The following is a 21,357-nucleotide window of genomic DNA, read 5'->3' as shown; positions in this document are numbered from 1 at the left end:
AGGTTTCTTGTCTTAAACATTGACTAGGTAGTATCCTGTTCCAGTAACTCTGAGAATATGCTGGTCAACCACACAGCAGCCCTGCACATCAAAGGGCTCTTTGTAGACTTTGTGTCCAGCGTGTCCTTCACACAAGGTAAAGGTATGAGAGTGCAACATTACGGCTGGGGCAAGGACTAAGGAGTGCAGAAGAGAAATGATCTGCCACCACACCTCATAAACTGCTATAAGGAAAAAGAAATTTTACCAGATGCTCTGCAAGGTCAGCATTAACACTTTCTCTGTTCCCACTGTGTAGGAAGCTGGTCACCTTCCTGACTTTTCTGTAGAGCAACTTTTTTCAGTTTTCTTAGTTTGCACTGATGACGTACTTCCAGAGAATCCCTCATATTCCTCAAATGGTAGGTATCTATAGGAACTCCAGATGCTGTCTATATGTCTTGGAGCCTCTAAGACATCCTCATGAGACCTGGTCCTGTGATCCAAATATTAAGCCTTGGAACCGGTGCCAGTCCTCCTGTTTAACCCTCGCACTCACCAGGATTCCAGCCATGTCAATTCTCTGGATCATGTCAACAGGTGACAAACATGTGATAGGTGAAAGCAAACAGATAGATAGACTCTCATTTTGCTCAGGATTTTACGACACTGTTCCTGCCATTTACATTTCACAAAAAATGCATAGACCTGAAAACAATAATAAACATGCATGTGTGCTTTTCCTGGCTTGGAGCGTTTGCCACCCTGAAGAGTTCACTTTTCTTCATCTGGCTTTTCTGGGGGCTACTAGCATCCTCTTTTTTGATTCATCTGGTTTGACTTCTAGATGTGAAATCTCTTGGCAGCAGTTCCCTTGCCACTGAGCTTGGACTGGCGCCACAGGTAAACACAAACTTCTCGTGACTTCCTTTTAAGTCTGTGTTCTGTTACCTTTGCTTCTCCTGTTTGGGGATTTTCTGCTTTCTCTTTTATCAACCTCCTGTAGAAAACTCCAGTCAAACTGGTTTTTCCTTTCTGGCAATCACCATAGCAGACTTATTATTCCAAACCACTTCCACCAGAGCAAGTGATCTTTAATTTCCAACAACCAGTGCCGTTTCTAACCTGATTTGGCACTTTTTCAGGGCTCACAGCACTTGGTGGATTTTGTGAACACTAGGAGGATATCCACAGTGCAACAATTTTTGAAAACAAAACCGTCAAACAGAATGTGTAAGTTGCACTGAAATAATTTTTCCGTGTCACAGCAAGGTAAACTTGCAAGTAACAGGGAAAGCTGTATTTGCAATGCCCAGTGAAAACACTTCTGAAATCTTCTGAAAACTTCTGAAATCCCCTGGCAGCCTTGTGGTACGTAGCCGGTGCTTGTAAACCTGATGCGTTTGACAGCTCCGAATAATCTCAAGGTTTTTGCTCATAGTTTGGCTTTCCTGGACATAAAAGGCCAAGTTCTTTTTGAAGAAGTCACCTGAAGAGGTGGAGGTGAGATCTTCTATGCACTTCAGTTAGTGGCACACGAAGGTTTTGATCTATCATTCTGTCTAACGGCATGTTCTCCAGGTTCTGACAGGGTGGTTGCGTTCTGCCCGTGTAACTCATCTGATGTTTCAGGTATCCTCTGCTTCCCTTCCAGCACCGGCCTGTGCAGTTGCTGGAAGATGTTAAACAGTTGTTTCATTCAGACAGTGGATAAAGAGATCCTAGTCTGTCATACATCAGCTCACAAAGCAGTCAGGATCCAGATCTCTCCGGATAATGCAATATGAGCTTTCTGGTTTTAGGTTATTATCTCTTGGTCCTCTGTTCAAAATGGCACTTAGCGATTGCAGAATGTGCTCTGTGTAGCCTTTACACTGCAGAACCCAAATCTGCGTCTATATAAATGCTCCACGGATGTATCAATACGCATATAATTATTATCAGCATAGGACTGTCCACTCATGAGGAAGAAAGCTCACTGAAGTCCGTGGATTAAAGCTGGTGTGAATGTGGTCAGGAGAAGGGTCTGCATGTGCCGGTCTAAGCCTCAGATTTTATCAGTTCTTCATTCTTAGTCCGTGTTTTGCAGCAGCTTGGCCGCTTGCACCCCCAGGAATAAAACGTCTGATCACATGCGATAGAAAAATATTGTCCCTTATGAAATAAATAAATAAATAACCTTTCCTCTTCTTTCTCTCTTTGCCTGTCTTCTCCCCTCTTCTCTGAGATCCTACGTAGCAGAAGTCGCAGATGATGAGTCTGATTTCTGCTGGAGCCTGTTAACCTTTCTGTGTGAATGACAGTTTTCCAGATTTAAGTCTTAGTCAGTGTTTATGTTAAGAAGAGGGTTAATGATGATCCCCATAGGCCTCTCGCTCAGAAAGCAAAAACATCTGCTAAGCCAAAAAGTGGCTAGTTTGCTAAATTTAGAAGGAAGAAATGCATTTCCCAAAATTCATACTGCTTCTTAACAAATTTAAGGGGGGGGGGAGGCGCAAATAGTTATGGAAGTCATACCATTTATTCATTTTTCAGTTTAGTTCATGTATTTTCAGTTTAGAAAATAAAATGACATTGCTGTTACTAAGCAGAAGAAGGGTACTACTCATATATATGAAACGTTGAACTTTTTGTGCATTTGTAATAGCTGGACAAGTGCCAAAGCCTGTGAATCTTAGAGATGTTCTGCAGTACATACTGAGGAAAGGCAGCTTAGCAGTGGAGAAAGTGAGGTTAAAATGGAAGTCTGCTAGGAAACTCTCTTAACCGAGCACATAGACTAGAAATACTTTTCTACAGATTTTGTACTTTCTTTATCCTTGCCAAACACGCTCCTGATTGCTGCCAGCTGTCTGGCTCATTACGGGAAAGGGTAACCTGGTGGATGGTGATGAGCCCTTGGTTGTGACCATCATCATCTATCTTTGCTTTTAAAGTCTCAGCCAAAATTGTCCTCTGTAAATGGGGTTTAAACTAGAGTTTTCCTGCTTCATGGGGTTACTGGGGAGCACACGTTGCTGGTACCAATAGTGTCTTGTGATGGCTTCCCTCTTGATGACTTCACGGTGGCTGGGACAACAAAATGAGACAAGTTTTACACATCCCTGTTGAGCTGCTCGTGCCACCGGTGGGTGGTACGGACACTGGGACAACAAAGGGCCATCGCTTGTGTGTCTGGGAGAGATCGCCATGGGTGGCCCATCCCAGTCTTGTTGCCCTTCTCCCCCTGAAGCAAGCTCAGAGCGGCCAGTGTTAACCATGGGGGAACACAGGGCTTGGCCAAAAGTTGTGTAGCCCAGGATGCATCCTCCGTGGTCCCCAGCGACCTGGTGGGTGACGCGCCTCCGGCTGCCGCATCCCCCCTCACGTCCAATCGGGCTGCCCAAACGCTCGAAACCACAAACCCTCAGACTTTACCGGCCTGTTAAGGAGCCTGGCGGGTCTCAGCCATGGCTGTACCGTGCTCTCCCTCCTGGTCGCCCGTTTCACCTTTTCATCTCCCGACGGCTACAGCACAGCTTCCCGGCCGGACAGAGGCGAGGTGCGGGTGGGTGGGTGGGCGAAGGCGCGTTCCTGTGGATAAACCTTTTAAATGTTAAATACAGCTGTTTCCGTGGACGAGCTGTTTTGGTAATCTCCACGCAGCCCCTTTGCCAGCACCCGGGACGCGTGGGCCCGCCGGGAGGCTGGCAGGCCGTGGGAAAACAGGGGTTTGAGAAGCGATAAAAAGACAAAACAAACAACAACAACAACAACAACAACAAAAAAGGCAAATAATAAAAAAAAAAAGCAAGGTAAATGGCGGAGATCTTTCTTAATTTCGGGTTTCACCTGTATTTTAGCGAAACCCGACGGCGGGCCGCGGCGAGGCTGCCCCCTGCCGGCCGCGCGCAGGCACCGCCTCCCCGGGCCCCGCGGGGGGGGTGGGCGCGGGAGGAGGGAGGCAGCGGGTCCCCCCCTCCTGTCACCGCACCCCTCCCGATGTGTCACACCGCGGGGAGCGGCCGCAGGCACGCTTTGGAGGGGGGTCCGCGTTGAAATCGGTGATTTTTTTTTAACGGAGCAAAAAGGGAATTGCTGGGGAACCGGCGCTCCTGGGAGATGCCAAAAACGCCCGACAGTGGCCATCAGCGTGGAGATTTCGAACCCGTCAGAAATAAGCACCCAGTTTCATCTGTTTGCGCTGGGTGTTTTCTCCCGCAACAGCAGTTGGTGGGTTGGAAGGTGGAGATGGGCGCAGGTGAGCCAGGCGCAGCCCAAAACAGGTTTGGGTCCCTCTCGTCCCGCTGCTGCATCCCGCCTTCCCTGCTGCACTTGATCCCGGTGGGAAGCGGCTGCAGAGCGGTTTGGAGGGAGAGAGGGGGGAACTCCACTACGATGCTGAAACTGTATTTAAAATACAGTGACTTTCAGTGTCTGAAGGGCACCTGTAAGAAAGCTGGAGAGGGACTTTTTACAAGGGCATGTAGCGATAGGATGAGGCATAATGGCTTCAAACTGGAAGAGGGGAGGTTTAGATTGGATATTAGGAAGAAATTCTTTACTGTGAGGGTGGTGAGGCACTGGAACAGGTTGCCCAGGGAGGTTGCGGATCCCCCGTCCCTGGAAGTGTTCAAGGCCAGGCTGGATGGGGCTTTGAGCAACCTGGTCTAGCGGGAGGTGTCCCTGCCCATGGCAGGGGGGTTGGAACTAGGTGATCTTTAAGGTCCCTTCCAACCCGAACCATTCTATGATTCTGTGATTTCAATTTGACAGGAAAATCCTTAGCCATTAAATTTTATCAACGTCTTCTGAGGAATTTCTGGTGATATTTTCAGCAAATGACTCGGGAAAATTAATCCTTTAGGGGTTAGAGTATTATTGGGGCTGTTTTCATTACGTCTTTCTCAGTTATCAGGAAATAGATCAGAACAATGTGAGGTTGCTTGAAGCCCAACTGTGGAGCCTAAGGTATTCTTGAAACCAGAAATCCTTCATTTCCTATTTCAAATATTGCAGGAGGAATTAATAGGATTGTAATCCCTTAGCTGATTATATATACATAGATAGATAGATAGATAGATAGATAGATAGATAGATAGATAGATAGATAGATAGATAGATAGATAGATGCTGTCCCTAATAACTGCAACGGAGGGGGAAAAAAGGTATTTTTTACATTTCAGCTCCTTAGAGACCTGAAGGTAGGCGTTCTCATTGTGAAATGTCTGCCTTCACCTGTGACTTACTGCAGTCCAAACAGGGTGGTAGTCAAAGTTCTGGTCCCGGATGGTTTCGTATCGTAGATTATAGTGCTTCTGCTGGTTTTTGAGCCTGGCTGAGGAGTTTGCAAAGCTCGTAATGGTCCATCAGAAATGTAGAAGTTTGCTGACCCAGAAAACTTATTTGAGTATAAATTTGAGACTCTTCACTCTGAGAACTTAGAGCTACAGCCTTAAAGATTTGCCACCTTACGTTTTTCTTTTAAAGAGACAAGCATTTTCACATGGGTTTGATTTCTTGTTTTCCACGGCAAGTCTTTGACACAAGGCCTTTGAAATGTTGGGGTGAGAGCATAAAAAATGGTTGAAGTAGACGAAGATTTTAATATAACATGTCTAGTTCATTGTATTGATCCACGGTTTAGCACTTCATCTTTCCAATTCTTTGGATGTCAAAATACACTTAGAAATGTAGCATGGGTTTTGTGTCTGTCATATACTCTCTAGACATGATTTTTCTTTTAATTGTGATTTTGTTTGTGGGGTCAGAATATCTATTCAGAGCCACATAGTGATTTACCCAGTGAGAAAAGGATTTTCATGTACGATTACCTTTTCTTTATTTGTGCATTTATGAATTCTTTTTTCAGAAATTCTTATATAGCTGCTACTGCTGCTCAAATTGCCATGATTTTTAGAGAATAATGCTTATTGATAGTTCCCACATGCACTGGCAGGCACATCTAAAACCTGTACTTTTGTGTTCACAGCTTGCATAATATAAAATTTAGAGATTGCTTGTCAAACTAAGTGTCAGCTGAGTTTCCTAGGAAACTCACTGAAGATATTTATAAAACTACAGATCAGCTTAATAATAGATATAATAATGTCAGTAGCTCGTGATTGGTTTTTTTAACTTTATCAGTCCATTTTTCTTTGCTTTAATTTGTTGGCAAACCAAACCACTGCATTTCCAAACAGAGCGGTGAAGACCTTCCTTCCAATATCTTGCCTAATTTATTTAAAAGAAAAAAAAAGTAGTTTGTGCTGTTCCATGTAAGGAGAACACCCTACTGTAAAATTAAGAAGAATCTAAATGTCGTACTCATTATCAGACTGAATCATTTATAAATAAAACCAGAATTGTGAAATAGAAATATAAATATGATATCATATGTTATAGTTTTATTCACAGTGGAGTTGAATGCGTGAGTTTAAAGTTCATTGCACAGGCATGCAAAGCAGTCACTGCAGAATTACCATAACTCCCAAGTGTGGATTTCTATAGAAGCTGCATAAATAGAAGACCTGTCAGTATTGTAAAAAGGCATAATTCTGTGAAAATAATTTTATCCCTGAGCTGAAAAAAACAGGATCTAAAAAGAGAGAATAAGTTATACTGGTGTCCATTTTTATTCATTTTTCCGCTATTGTGTTTTCTTCACACTGATTCTTTGAGTGGAGATATGAGCGTTGCCACAGTTGGGAGGTATATTCATACTTTAAGCACTTTAAATTGAAATTTTAGTGATAGATATTTAAAATTTGCTGGTGTGTTGCATATATGTGTATGTATAAAAGAATGTGTGTTATGCCAGAACATAATTATTAATGTCATTTAGGTTTGGTAGAAATTAACATTCTTTAGAAAGCAATTTAGAAAAGTGATTCTAGTTTTCCCATTTTAATACAGTAATGAGAATGAAGTTAGCGTATTTAGTAATGAGGCAGTACTGACTCTTATCTCATCTGGAATCCATTACTTGTACCTACTATGTACATTTGCCTGTCAGAGTTATCTTTTTATACTGTGCTAATTACCCAAGTAAGGAGCTTATATGAAGGATATTCAAGAACTGATTTTCTTTCAAAAAAAGAGGGGTATAGATTTTGGTGTTTCAGTGTCTAGAAATCCCTGTGCCCGTTCGATGTAGTCACAAAAGGAATCTTAGGAAGCCTGTCCATCACAGACTGAAAAGGTTAATTTTCTTTAAAGCTATGAAATGTAGCCAAATCCTAATAGTAGTTGGCATGTTGATCATTGCAGCTTGATATAGTGGCATGGCAGGTAAAACCTTGTAAATCATTGCATTTATTTTAATATAGATCGCATGTGGCCAGCAACCTTAAAGCATAAAATGTTATGGCTGCTATGTCAAGTGGTATTTTTTAAGTATGTGATATTTGTCAGAGCTCACTCTCGTAACTGCAGTGTTGCAGTTTAGGGTATTTGAAAGAGATTCTTTAAACAGGAGGCGGCTGGCGATTTCTAAGTGGAAGATGACTTGGGCTAATACTAGGACATGTAATTAGGAGACTTATCTCATTCCCAGCCCTGCCATGGATTATTTGTAGTGTAACTCTGTAGTACTCACTCCTTTGTTCCTTACCATAATTTGCCTGTTTGGAAAACACAAACACTAACAACCAATAACCTTCCTGAAGTGCTTGTTGTACATATAGGCAAGAGAGATTTGAATTGGTACTAAATACCATGTTTAATTTCGGTTAAAGTCAACCAACGTGACCTTGGTATTGGGGAGCCAAGATGTATCGTCTCTGATTTGTACACCAACTCCAGAGGCAATGCTTCTGCAAGAAATACACCAGTTCACACTGTTTTGTGAGGTTTCTGGTGGAGTCGTATTTGTGCACAGATGCTCACTTCTGACCACAGTCTTAACCAGAGCCCTTTTCTGTCTCAGCCGTAATCGAGGAGCATTTTCTCCCCTGACTTCTCTTGCGTTTGTCGATCCCGGACTGTGCAAGCGATTGTGCTGCCCACAGCAGGGGTTTGCTAGCTCTCCTTCAGGCTCCTGCCCATTTTCTGCAGGCTTGTTTAACCCGCCAGCATTGCCGCCTTGCTGCGCTCAGAGACTTGAATTTATCCCTCTTTACCCTTTATCCCTCTTTTACCCTGATGAAAAGCGGCTGTTACTGGGCCTGTCAGATCAAACTGTAAAGAAACTGGACCGAAAACTTTGAAACAGACTTGGAAATACAGGAGTGCTGCCTGAACAGCCGTGTTAAGGAGAATTACTCCTCGTTTAGGAAGAGATTCAGCTTGGAGGCATTTTTGGTTTGGGGTATTTTTTTTTTTCCTTCTTTTTTCATCTCGTGTGCTGCAAGCGTGAGATGAGAGTTGTGTTCGTGATTAGGTGCACCATTTAAAAATACATCGCTCCTCTCTGGTGTGTGCATTAACTGCGGGGGTAACTGAAGTTAAACTTTGCTTAATCAATATTCTCAGGATGACGGAAATCATCTGACCAAAAGGTTTGGTCTGAACACAACTGCTTTCTCATGGATACTGTAGCTGACTATGAAGGTGTACTTTTATATCTTTGTATAAGTTTATGGTGGCCTTTGGCAGGGGAGGAGGTTTTGTAAAAAGTTTATTTTTCTTTTGAGTTAGTTCAGGATAGTTTTGTTATCAGGCACCCATTGTGTGCCTGATAACAGTGATTTTTTTTTAAACAATACGCTTAGCCATGACACCTTGATCATCCAAAAAGAAAAGCTGGATATTCTAACTGTAGATACTGCATTTTGTTTCCCTGTTGTAACAATAGAGGTTCAAAAAGGAAGAAGAGTATAAGTAAATATATACGTAGCATATTTTCTTTTCCTTTCAGTTTGTATCCGTGGGAAAATGGTATGAGAATTACAAACAGGCTTTTAGGGGTATATTTTTTCTGCTGGTCAGTGTGTGTGACCCCTGTGTTAACAGTGAGTCACGTTGCAAGTCAAGAGTTCACTGGTTTTTCATCTTTCCCACTGCAATTAAGTAGACTCCACGTGCATACTCAAGTAAAATTTAGAAAAACTTGCCAATTGATAAAGAAATCTTGATAATATTGTAGCAAGATGAGTCGGCTGGGCTCACACAAAATCTAAGAAATGGGTGAAAGTGAGAGAAAAGAACCTGCCTATTTTAGGTAAACATATAAAAACGTATTTTTATGGCCTTAATACTGCTATTCTGACATGTTCCAGGAAAGAATTAAAGCTTGAAAAGATTTTACAAATAATTGAAGAATGTGGCTTCCCCCTTTTTTTCTGGTTCCTTTTTCTCTTGCCCTTCCCTGCAGTTGTAAGTTTTTGTTTCACCTTCGGCATCTCCCAGAGTTTTGGCAACATAAAGAGTCAGATCAGTTAACCTCTGCTTCATGTCAGTTTTGGTTTCCACTTCTTATGCTTTAGTTCCAGTGTTCAAGGGCAGCATGTCAATCCAAAGATATTTGTATATATTAACAAGCATTTCTGCTAGCATTACTGAGGCCACAATTAACATAACATGCTAGATCAGCATTATGATAAATAAAGGCAACCGGTCACCCCATTTTCTTTTTTAAACCCCACAATTTTTTTTTATGTCTAAACAACCATATAATGTGACACATGGTTAGCCTTAGTATTTTTTAGTGGCCCTCACAAAATTATAACATTTAACTGCACTTGGACCACTTGTAGGTACTGCATAATGGTAAGTGTAGAAGCGCTGTATTGATGCAAAGTCTGGGTAAAAAGTTGTTTGATTCGGAAAATGTAACCTTAATTAATGTAAGTAAATCATTGGGCTCATACTTTTAGCATTGGACTTGTGTTTTACTTTGCAGCGGGAGTCTAAACCAAAGGTAGTGAAAAGTGTTATATTAGACAATATTTTACATATCTAAGTGTGTGTTTATTTTTCTTCTAGCTTTTTGGAAAGAATTGACAGTGTCAGCATGGATGACTACACACCCACAGATCAGGTTAGTATAACTAATGGGGTAGGGTCTGAACCAAGACGTCCGTATGAATTCTTTATGTAATTTATTTTAGTCCTAACAGCAGCTGAAATAGGGCATACCGCATAATATCAAAATAAAGTCTAGCAATTTAAGTAATGGATATTAATAAGGAGAGGCTTTTTGGTGGTGCAGGCTTGTTATTATATGTAGGTTGGTGATTCCTGTAATACGTCTGTTATTTCTTCTTGCTTTCCATTCTGTGCCCCGCAAACAAAGAGAAGGGAACAGAAAACATAAATGTAAAAGCCTACTGTTTCCCTCACCAGCCTTCCCTGCACAGAGGGTGTTTTATTTCAGTGCTGGAGGTGATGGAAACCCAGAGGGAGGCTTCCCATGTCCATCAGATGGGTCCTTCAGAGGCAGAAGCCTGCAGTGGGTCTAGTGTCCAAATTCAGGGGAGAGCACCAGTGGCAGCAGCAGACCTGGTAGACTTCTCTGTGGGTGTGCAGACACCTTCTTTCCAGCCTCTGCCCATCTCCTGTGGGCAGGGTAGTTTCTGTATAAGCCTTATTTGCAGGACAGTTCACTTTTTTCCCAGATGTTGTGATACGTCTTGATGGAGTGCTCTAATGTGAAGCTTATTCAGGAACATTAAGGCTGAAGTGGTGCAGCCTTGAAGTAAGAAAAGACTTCACTATGGTGCACAGCTTCAGCTGCCTTCCCCGAGCTCAGGCCGTGTGGTTTCCTTGGGCAGGATGCCTCTTCGTCAAACTTATTCTGAGGTTGTTAATTTTCAGTGCTGGCATCCCACTGTCATCTCGTAGTCTCAGCCAAGATTGTGGGCCACATCGTAAACTGCAAATACAGGTGGCAGAAGAGAATCCCTGCACTGGATAATTCAGTCTAACCATGCAAGGTTTATAACAGGTGGAGGCCCTTAAAAAAATAAAATTGCCGAATCTCATTGTGCAATCAGGGACTGACATTCAGAGACATGAAGTGACCTAACAAAGATCACACAAGGAACTATGTGGAGCAGCGCCTGTTCCTTCAGAACTAGTTCAGGTCTATAACCACAAGCCTGTCCAATTGCTCTGACCATATCCCGAAATAGAAAGGAGAAAAAGGTAATATGCATTGTATTATAAGGTGAAACTTGTATAGTCGACCCAATATAAGATCAATTATTAACGCCCTCGAGACATGTTCAGACCAAAGCAGTAGCACTGGGACTTACTCCGTCTAGACCTCATGGTCTGATTTGAGCATCGATACCACTCAGCAGGAGAGAGAAGTCAGTGAAGCAAAGCCTCATTTTTGCTTTCGTTATTTGTGTTAGTGTTGGCCTCTGTTCCTGGGAGGCCCTTCTCTACCTGGAGCAGCCATTCATCATCTAGAAATTTTTCCTGATACTTCCTTCGGGAAGAAATGCCCTGTGTCTCTAAAGATCTGACAAGGCCTTTGGTATTTAGCAGGCAGAAAGCTTTTGCTCTAAACGAGGGATTATCTTTTGCTTTTGGGTTTTCATCCTGTTATGCTGTATCAGTTTTCTTGCTGAACTAACTGATAAAAATCACTACTTTCCTTTTTTACTTGCTTGCTTTAATGTTTTTTGCACCATCCCAAAAGGATGACGGAGTCCGATAACAAATAAATGTCAGCAAGGGGCAGAAGACGACAATAATGTATAAAATAACTCAAATAATTAAATAAGCGGCCTTCGGCTGAGTTCATGCGGCTGTCAAAGCAGCCGAGGCTTGCCAGCTACCAGAGTACTTGAAGCAGTAGATGGCAGGGTGGGAGGAAAAGGCAAGCTGTGCTTGGGCTCTGCACTGCCGACTGCCTCCTTCCCTCCCTGCTTTCGCAGCCACTGCGTGGCAAGGAGAGCTAAGCTAGACCGAGCCACCCTTCACTTGCCCCAGGAAGGGAGCCCTCCCCAGGGCAGGCAGCCGTGCCAAGGGGTGGCTGCTCTGGGGGGGGTTCATCCCCATCAGGCAGCCGGCAGCTCTCTCTGGCCTCCGATTTTGTTCTGCACCCACTGCCCGAGCGGCAGCGCTGGGTAGCCAAGGTTAAAAACGCTGCTGGCAGTGACGATGGCACAGGGTGAGCTAGCTGCCGGAGGTATGCGCCGTAAATTGCTTTTGCCTGCTTCCTTTGAGAATCTAGGAAACTATTATTTTTTTAATTATTAAAAGAATGTTATTTGAGTTGTAAAGTATTGCTAGTTTGAAAAATAAGAAAGAAATGGCAGATTTGCGTGCAACCTAAATTCTGTTCCCCTGTGCTCTGTAACAGAGCTTTAATTACTCAGTCGCGAGCTATTATTTCGATAGGATTCCTGTCTCATTCAGTGCCAAAGAGGGCAGAATTAAGGTTGCCTGGGCAACTGTAAGTCTGGAGTTTTCTAACATTTGAATACTTGACTTTACAACATGAATAACATATTTTTCTTAGTTTTATGTAACTTCAGAATTCATTATCCGCATCACATACGAAATTATATGACCGCCAATAACAGGTTTCAGTGTGCATTAAGGAGAACATACATAGGGACTCCTGCTTTCTGAGTGTGCACAAGCCACACGCAGAGGTGATGTTTGTGTATATCCACTGTCTCAGTATGGACAAGTATAGGTTTTCCAACAAGTCTGATTGAACTTTAATTAAATGGACCATTTAAGACTTTTCATGGAAAATAATATTCTATGCTTTTAAAAACAGAATGAAGTTAGAAATAAAACCTTGCTAATCAGCTTCCGTGTTCTCATTTCCAGGACCTATTAAGATGCAGAGTGTTGACATCAGGGATTTTCGAAACAAGATTTCAAGTAGATAAAGTAAATTTCCAGTAAGTCTGTTAGTAATAAGTTATGAATATCATGCTAATTTTTAACAACTTAGTTCAGATGTCTGTGCTCATGTATGCTCGGTATGTTAGGTTTAGGGTGGGAGTTGGTTTGGGTTTTTTTAATTTGATTTGGTTTTTTTGCAATCTTTCCATAGGTCCTAGTAAAATTGCCTCATACTTTGCAAAAAGAGCTGGTATTAGTTATGTGTATTAGTGATGCTCTATTGTGGGGTTGTCTATGGCTGCTTTTACTAACTGGTTCATTGGTATAGCACTTTAAACTCGTAAAATACTTTCGGGGATAAGATCTCGCAGAAGTCCGTGGGAATCCTGCCATGGGTCTGACTTTGTACAGTGGGACGAGGAGAGTTAAACGTCTCCCTTCTTCCGCAGGGCTGCAAGCTCTGTCTTTGTCAAAGTTTTACGCTATGTCTCTGTAAAACACCTGCTATCAGGCTGCCTCCGCTTGTCAGCTCTTGCCCAGAAAGGTGGCAGCGCTGATGGGGCAGAGCTGTCCCCATGTCCTCCTCCTTACAAAGACGCACTCTCCCCACCACTGTTACAAATATGCCAAAATCTTTCCTTGTTTATAGCACATTAAGTCCAACCTTACATGCTACATGCGCTTTTGCGGGCTGGAAAGGCCAATACTTACCCTGGAAAAGAATTCAGTAGCCTCCTGGCAGAGCAGGGCAGGGAGAGCTGTGCAGCTGTCTGACATGCAGCGTGGCATCAGCAGATCTCTCCCCTTCGGGTTGTATTTTACTACCGCTGTCCTTGGGGCTGTCAGATTTTTAAACGGAACCTTCGTGCTGCATGCTTCCTGTGACTTTCCTAGTGCACATAAGTGATATAACATCCTATGGCTTTTTAACAGCATGTTTGATGTAGGTGGCCAGAGAGATGAGAGAAGAAAATGGATTCAATGCTTTAATGGTAAGTAAAAATATTCCATATTTTTATTTTAATCTTATTCTCTGAGAGGTGAGCAGCTTAGTATTCATATTCACACATGGTGTGTCACTAATACAGGAGAAAATACAGAATTTTTTTTCAGGTATTTTCAGCAGTTTGGGGAGTAATGGCAGTGTTACCCCAAGGAGTAAGTGCTGGGATAACGGAGATGTTCTTTTCTCTCTCCTTCCTTTCTTTTGTGTGCTCTTCCCAGATGTCACAGCTATCATCTTCGTTGTGGCTTGCAGCAGCTACAACATGGTAATAAGGGAAGACAATAACACAAACAGACTACGGGAGTCCCTGGACCTTTTCAAAAGTATCTGGAATAATAGGTAAAACATCCCTCATTTTCCACCCACAGTCCTTAATTTAGCTACAGTTCAACCCCTTGTGAAATAGGACTGCCCTTACTCTGCTCAGGTTGCTTATTCAGAAAATGCCCAGGTAGGGGCAGGTTGCGGGGTGTCCCCGAAGTGCGCACCCCTCCCTAGGGGGGGCCGTGGCGCAGGGAGGGTGCAGAAAGCTTTTCCCCGCTGCTGCCAAAACATCACAGGGCATGGGGACAGCTTGGAAAGGGCAAAGCTCCCCATACCGGTTGCCAGGGGGGAAACAGGGGAGACCCCTTCCTGGCGTCATGGTGCTGGCTTGGCCAAGGCAGAGAGTATCCTCCAAATGACGTTTCGCCTCCTCCTCAAATGTGGCAGCAGCTAGCTGCCAGCGTTGCTTCCGCCTCAGGGGCTGGGGCTGCACTTGATACCCACGTGGGCAGCTGCTCTCGTAAGATCCATCTCCGAGAGCACGCAGTTTCTCTGCCTCGCGGATGGTATTTCGGATATAATCTAATTGCAACTGCTGTTAAATTGCCGTTCTGCCACAGTGCATGTAAATTCTAGATATGTAACCAAGTAGCAATCTGAGTGTGTTCCTAATAGAGAATAAGTAAGAACGATACACAAAATAAGGTAGTGGAAAGTTTCCAGTTTCCACATATCAGGACGCTCTGCACTGAGAGGTGATTGAAGGTAGAGCGAGGAAAAGTGTTAAGTGCAAGTCCCAAAGGCACATCATCACAGCGATGGCTAGGTACTAATTGAGGAAGACGAGAGGTTTATTTTTTTGATTCGTCAGGTGTCGTAGAGGCCACGCTAAAAGATGGGATATCTGTGTGGATGAGCTATTACTTAACACAGAGCAGTCTGAGGGAAGATTTCCAGCCGCCTTCTCTTGCTTCAGCAAAACCAAAGAAAGTAGATGGTAATGTCTGGTTTTGGACTGCGGTGCTTTTAGCAAAAGTCATCATTTTCCCTACTTGATATCAAAAGGATAATTTAGAAAACAGTATTTGAAGACTGTTTCCTTCAGCAATGTCTACTGCAGGTTTTATAAATGTATTTACTGATCCTACAAATACACTCACCAGCCCAGGTGCAACCCAATTGAAACAATAATTTAGGTCATCTTTTTCTTTTCTGTTGAAGCGTGTTCCATACTACTTCACTCTCTGTCCACGCAGGGATAACCCCTAAATTTTCTGTTGAAGTGATATGTTTTCCTTGATTAACGTGTCAGAGATAACACAAACATTTGGTTTGTTTTTGACAGGTGGTTACGGACCATTTCTATCATTTTGTTCTTGAATAAACAGGACATGCTGGCTGAAAAAGTCTTGGCAGGGAAATCAAAAATCGAAGATTACTTTCCTGAATACGCGCATTACACTGTACCTGAGGATGGTAAGGTTTTTCACCACGCAGGGAGTGGACCTGCTGCCACCGCCCAGCCCATAGTTCTGCTCTCTGTCTCTGTGTCTCGCACACACACACACAAATTCACAAGTACACACCGTTCCTTAACGCAAACCCTTGGTCAGGTGAGGTGCGTGCTGGCAGCACGTAGCTCAGAGTGCCCCGTCGCGGGTGGGGTCTGAAGGGGCTCTGGCTGTGGGAGGGTTGTGGGGGGAACTGTGGGGGGCTGGCCCCAGAGCACCCTGCCTTCCCCTGCTTTGGAGCAACCCACAGTCCCAGGAAAGCAAAGCTGCTGAGCATGTGTCTCCCCTGCCAGGTGCTTCTACCTGGGCCTCCCGCAGTGCTGGACTTTGTTAGGGATTTGTTAGACTTATTTTGAAGCCATTCTGCGTCCTCCAACACTGTAAACATCAGCCTTTGCAAATACTGATGGGAAGCCCAGCAGACTAGGCAAGGGAACTTTAATGGAGGAAAAAACACATCAATAAATACACAGAGAGCTGTGACGATGGACCCATTAGCATGGGTTCGGTTTCTTATCATTTCAAGAAGTACGATGATTCCTGCACCGCAATAACATGTTGCATAAGTAAACTTTGGTATTATGCCAGTTTTATACCAGGCAGAAGGCTTCTAAATATCTCAGGTCTGTGTCTAGCAAAAGTGGTAAAACTTGCATTTTCTGACCACTGGCCTCTGCCTTACCCGAGCGATGCCCCTGGCGTAGTGCTTGCAGCAACCTGTTGAAAAAGGCTTTCGTTCTCCGCTAACCATCAACAACAGCCTAGGTTATAGAAATGAAGATGGTAATAAGCTATTTTCAGCTTTCATTCAGGTCTGGAATTTCCAGAGTGTGATGCTGGGTTTCAAGTGGAGAGGATAAATAAACTGTCCTAAAATCTTGAGTTAACCTGGCACCAGTTTTATAATGCTAAGGCCTTTCAGTGGAAATCTTCTGTCACCATCACCCAAATTTCCCCTTCCCAAACATACACCACATATATAGAGTTTGGGTAAATTTTCAGCATTTTTTTATAGTAAACCAGTTGTCAGAATAAAGTAGCTTTTGGTGTTTCTGAGTGGGATTTCACAGCGGATATCCAGAGTGATCCTGAATATTCACACATGAAGCAGCTCTCTATTTTTAACCAGTAGTTGTTCATTTATTCTTTAATTTCAGCTGACATCATTATTTAAGAACAGCAGCACTGAACTGTTAAGATGCTGCTGATTGTGCTGCTGCTCTATGTTTACCCCTAGCGCTATAAATAAGCGTAAAAAATACGTTTCCATATTCTGATAAATTCTGCCCTTTACCATATTATGTTTATAGGCATCTGATCTGATATGTTAGATGAGGAGAAATCACACTGACGGTTGTCTCGTCACTGTATTGTTTTTTTACACTTACAGTAACTATAGTTGTTACATGGCCTAGATAGAGGCGACTTCATCTGCCAACAGTTAGTGGCTCAACAAGAATTTAATCTGAGGCCCCTTGATGGGCAGCGTATCTAAGTATTCTGCTGACTTGGGTCCTGGAAATAAAATATATATATATATATATAAAAGACCTTTTGATGCTATCATTTTTTTCAGCTGTAATCTTGGAATCATTTTTAAACCCAAATTCCTGCCTGCAGAAGGCTTATTCAAGAGAAAATGAACAGCTCAGCTGCTTTTTCTGGTCGTGTTTTCTGATAAAAGTTAAACCATAACTCCCACTTGTTTTATATCTATGTGAACAAACTTGTGTATGTGAGTAAGCCCCTCTATGGTATGACCAATGACATTGTTGCAATGATTTCAGCAATTTTCAGGTCCCTGAAAGATGTTAAAGGCATAGAAGTTTACTTCAGGTTTTACAATACCTTTCCATCTTAGAATTACCTATCAGGAATCTCCTGTGGATATTTGATTTTTTAATTTCTGTTATCGAAGGACTACTTCCTCCTTGTTAAATTTTTTATTATGAAAAGTAGATGATTGTTTGCTTTTCATGTTTCTGATGTCGTTTATTTTTAATTGAACAGCAACACCAGATGCAGGAGAAGACCCCAAAGTCACAAGAGCCAAGTTCTTCATCCGGGATGAGTTTTTAGTGAGTAATTTTGATCTTATGTGTGATTCTGTCTTAGGAAATACTGCCAGATGGCATAGCTTATTTAGGGAAAACTGACGGGTTTTTGCAGAAAGCTAGAAGGAGAGGAGAATGCCTGGCAATTCCCTAATTCTCATCAGCTGTCCATCTTGCAGAACCTTCCCCACTGCTTGCACATTTTAATGCCCGTTTTAGCCCATTTTATATAGAAGTCACCTGCTCTGCAAAGTATCACACAGCAAGTGCTAGAGCTGAAAACGGCCGCGTGCCTGCCTGCTTGATTCCAGGTTTGGTGTGGCTGCCGGCAGCCCTCACTCTCTGCGCAGGGGGATGATGCTGACCACTGTTTCCATTGCCAATTAGCTGGGTTTTCCGTGGTTGTCTGCCTGTTAAGATGCTACTGGTTGTTGCCTTGAATGTTTGTGTATCAGTCCAGTCCATGTTTAAGCAAAGAGGCTTTTTTTTTTTTAATCCTGCATTCCTCCAAGGGCCTTGGCAGTGGTCAGCTGCCAAGAGGGAATGAACAAAAAAGCAGCTTTTATCCTTAAATAAGATTTCTGTTGTGCCAGCCAGGAGGTTTGCCTCACCCTAGGACTGGTGTCATGGTCCTGCTGAGGAATCGTAAGACGGTTTCTTTGTCTGGTCATAGTTATGCTTGTAATTAAGGTTTCCTCCAAAGCTGGAGCTGAAGAGGTTCTGTCTGCATTTTGCAGATACAAGCAGTTCTCAGGCACACGACCACAGCCCAGCGCTGCTGTCAGAAACAGGGGCTTAATCCAATATCACCTATGGCTTCACTCATATCGAGTTGTTCCAACAGTGCAAAGCAGTAACGGAGACCGGAACCAAAGCTCGGCGCGCTCTGCATCTGGCCCGACTGGTAGAAACTGTATGGGGGTGTTTGAGAGAACAAATTTAATGATTAGAATTAAGAATTTTAAAGTCATTATGCATTTTCAAGGGTTGTTAGGATTTACAGCTGTTGATGCAACAAGGAAGAAAGAAGCAATTAACTGTGTTCACGCTTTGGGGATTTCCGTTCACCACCTTGACCTTCCGGCTTATGAGGAAAAACGTCAGATTGTGCTGTATTAACACAAGAGTTACAAAAAAAAAAAAAAAGCCCGCTTCAGGCCAGATCTTTCTTGCAGTGCTGCTGAAATGCTGTGAAGCAGGTGACGGTGTCCAGCTTGGAAGGAGGGTCCAAGAGAACCAAATCATGGGGAAAATAGGGTGGAAACCCCCCCACCTTTATCTGTTTTAATTATTTAAAAAAAAAAAAAAACCAACAACATATCAAGGGCGAGGTCCTTACCTGCCATGACTCACCGGCCGAAATGTGGGGTTTCCCCCTATTCCCCGCAACCGCCGTAGGCCGGGCAGAGAGCATCTCCTCCATAAACCACGTTCGTTTGTCTCCCTCCTGGGGTTGTGCTGGGTTTCTCGGTGAAAAGAAGCCGAGGGACGTGGTCATTTCAACCGCTGCTTTAAGCTTTTGGGCTGTGTGGAATGAGAGCTTTGTGAGCAAGGTGGTTTTGCTCCCCTGAGTGATCTGAACAGCCTGCCTGTGGCCCGAGTAATGGAGGCCACAGGTGAGGTGGGCGAAGGCCGAGTAGAAACGGCGACTTCCAGTTTCATGGGGTCAGGCACAAGGTTTCGGAGAGGAGGGGACAGTGGGGACAGGGAAAACAAGCTCAGCACACGGACTGGGGAGGGCTCTGATGTCCTGAGCCAGGTGCAAGGAAGAGAAGGTGTGTATTTTCTACCTGCGGCCTTCTTGGCGCTGCTTTATACGTTTCTTTCCAGGTCTCTTCATGTATGATCTTTTCCTGTTACGTTTTCAGACACGATGCAGAGAAATCTGGTTTTATTCATTTATAAGCTTTATTGCGATTTTTATCATGGAAGGGGGTCTGCGTGAGGCCTGGATGTGTGTGAAAATCGCCACCATGGCGCTTGCACCCCTTAAAACCCCTCCCTGGCCGTAGGCACTGCTACTGGCAAATTCAAAGCATGTTAATCGGAAAAATTTTGGGAAGAGTTTAAATACAAACACATTTCCAGCAACTGTTGCTACGTGGTGATATATGAGTATTAGGAAGGCAAAATACACGGGCTCCTGACGTCGGGCTCGGTGGCCTCGGGGGGCTCGGGCGGCAGGGTTTTAATGGCAGGGGGAGCGGTGGGTGAGGGCTGGCAGGACGTATCTGGTAGGAAATCCTCCTTCATCAGGCTCAGGCACATCCTTTCGCCTCCCAAGCTCTTCACAGAGGCAGCGTGCTACTCCCCAGCCCGGTTTCGGTGTTTTGTACACAGGGCTCTTCCAGCTGCCACTGTTTTGTTTTAATACATCCCCAGTGTATAGGTAGCCCCTGTTAAAGCCTCTGGTTCATGCTGTTTTTTAAAAAAAAATCTGAATCTGGGAGGTGGAGGAGCTGCTCTTCAAACACACAAATAGTCTTGAAAACTGTCACCCTGACCCCTGCGGTATAGGGACGCCAGTATTAAATATTCCCACTTGTGCTGTAGGAAAGTAAATGTACTTTTCGTTGCTGTCCCAGGGGATATTTTTTTTCCCCTCTGAACCAGTGCTAAGTAACACGCTACTATTCAGAATGAGTTTTGAGGAGGGGTGAAAATATTGCATTTGTGCTAAAATGAGAGAACTACAGAGCTGTTAGGGGACAAAAAACAACCCCTAACATATTGAAAATACATCCTTTGCCATGCTTTATAGGTAACCAGGTATCGCCAGAACATTGTAGGCGGCTTACTCCCATAGACGTGCATGACAAACACAAGCAAACACTTAGTGAAAGAACACTTATTTTACCAAAAACTCAAGACAGAGATTGTCCATGGGGTTGGTAGGGTGGTGTGCTCCCTGCTGCCCGCATCTGGGTGGCACTGAAAGCGTTGGTACCTTATCCCTCACTGACAGCGTATAACGTTTAGTCCTAGAAAGAGCATGTCAGAGCAGGAGTCTGATCCCCCTCTGGCATCCTTACACTACATAAGACCACACGGAGACGGTAACGCACTTTTTACAGCCTACTGGGACCGTGCTGCGAAGGACTCGCACTGGGAGGGAGGGGGGCAAGGTGGCAGTAGGGGCTGGAGGCTGCAGATACAGACTTCAGTCTCAGATGGTGCAGAGCAAAAGAGCCACAGCGCCCTGCAGCCAGGGCTGGCCTCCTCCGAGGCTTGCGAGTGAAGAATGAAAAAGTGCAGGAGTATTTGGAAGGCAGACTGGACCGTCATTTTGGGGATGATTTTTTTTTCTCTGAGGAAAAAAAAACAAACCCTTCAGTCTGTCCTCGCTGCATCTGAGTGGCAGCATTATACCAATGTCATATAGAACAGATTTGCAGGCGGCAAAAAAAACCATAAAGCAGCTATTGTATCAAAAAAGGGAAGCTCTATTGCGCTTCCAACTGTTTTAAAATCAGTATCGCTGTGACTGTCCATGCACACCACTGTCTTTCCAGCCCTTAGGTTCCCAAGGGCCTGATTTCTCCCAGACTTCACATGACAACAGATCTCCCCAAGCCTTCCTGGGAGGTCTGGAAGCCTGTGTCCTGCAGGCAGACAAATACAATCTACATTGTAATTGAGTTTCGGCATTTTGCCACCATTGCATAATTTGTAAAACTTCTTTTTTTTTCTCATTTCATTATTGTTTAGTATACTTCATGCTTTAAATATAGTCTGAACAACTTACTCATCACTTGGCTAGGTTATGAAATTAATATTTTTTCGTGAGGGAAATCCTTGAACTAGATATTGAGTG

At 43.6% G+C, this 21,357-nt stretch overlaps 1 protein-coding gene across 3 annotated transcripts in view; it reads left to right on the top strand.

Moving 5' to 3' along the window:
• GNAL (G protein subunit alpha L) overlaps positions 1 to 21,357 on the top strand; it is a 201,640-nt gene that overhangs the window by 177,101 nt on the left and 3,182 nt on the right. For all 3 annotated transcript variants that reach the window (XM_074576599.1, XM_074576600.1, XM_074576601.1), the window contains 6 exons: positions 9,883 to 9,937; positions 12,691 to 12,764; positions 13,642 to 13,700; positions 13,933 to 14,053; positions 15,324 to 15,454; positions 17,500 to 17,567. In XM_074576599.1, coding sequence (XP_074432700.1) covers positions 9,883 to 9,937; positions 12,691 to 12,764; positions 13,642 to 13,700; positions 13,933 to 14,053; positions 15,324 to 15,454; positions 17,500 to 17,567 — 508 coding nt within the window. The remainder of the gene's footprint in view (positions 1 to 9,882; positions 9,938 to 12,690; positions 12,765 to 13,641; positions 13,701 to 13,932; positions 14,054 to 15,323; positions 15,455 to 17,499; positions 17,568 to 21,357) is intronic.

The sequence above is a fragment of the Larus michahellis genome, chromosome 2, assembly GCF_964199755.1.
Source record: "Larus michahellis chromosome 2, bLarMic1.1, whole genome shotgun sequence".
In the NCBI taxonomy this organism is placed as follows: Eukaryota; Metazoa; Chordata; class Aves; order Charadriiformes; family Laridae; genus Larus; species Larus michahellis.
This window is presented reverse-complemented; position numbering and strand designations above follow the sequence as displayed.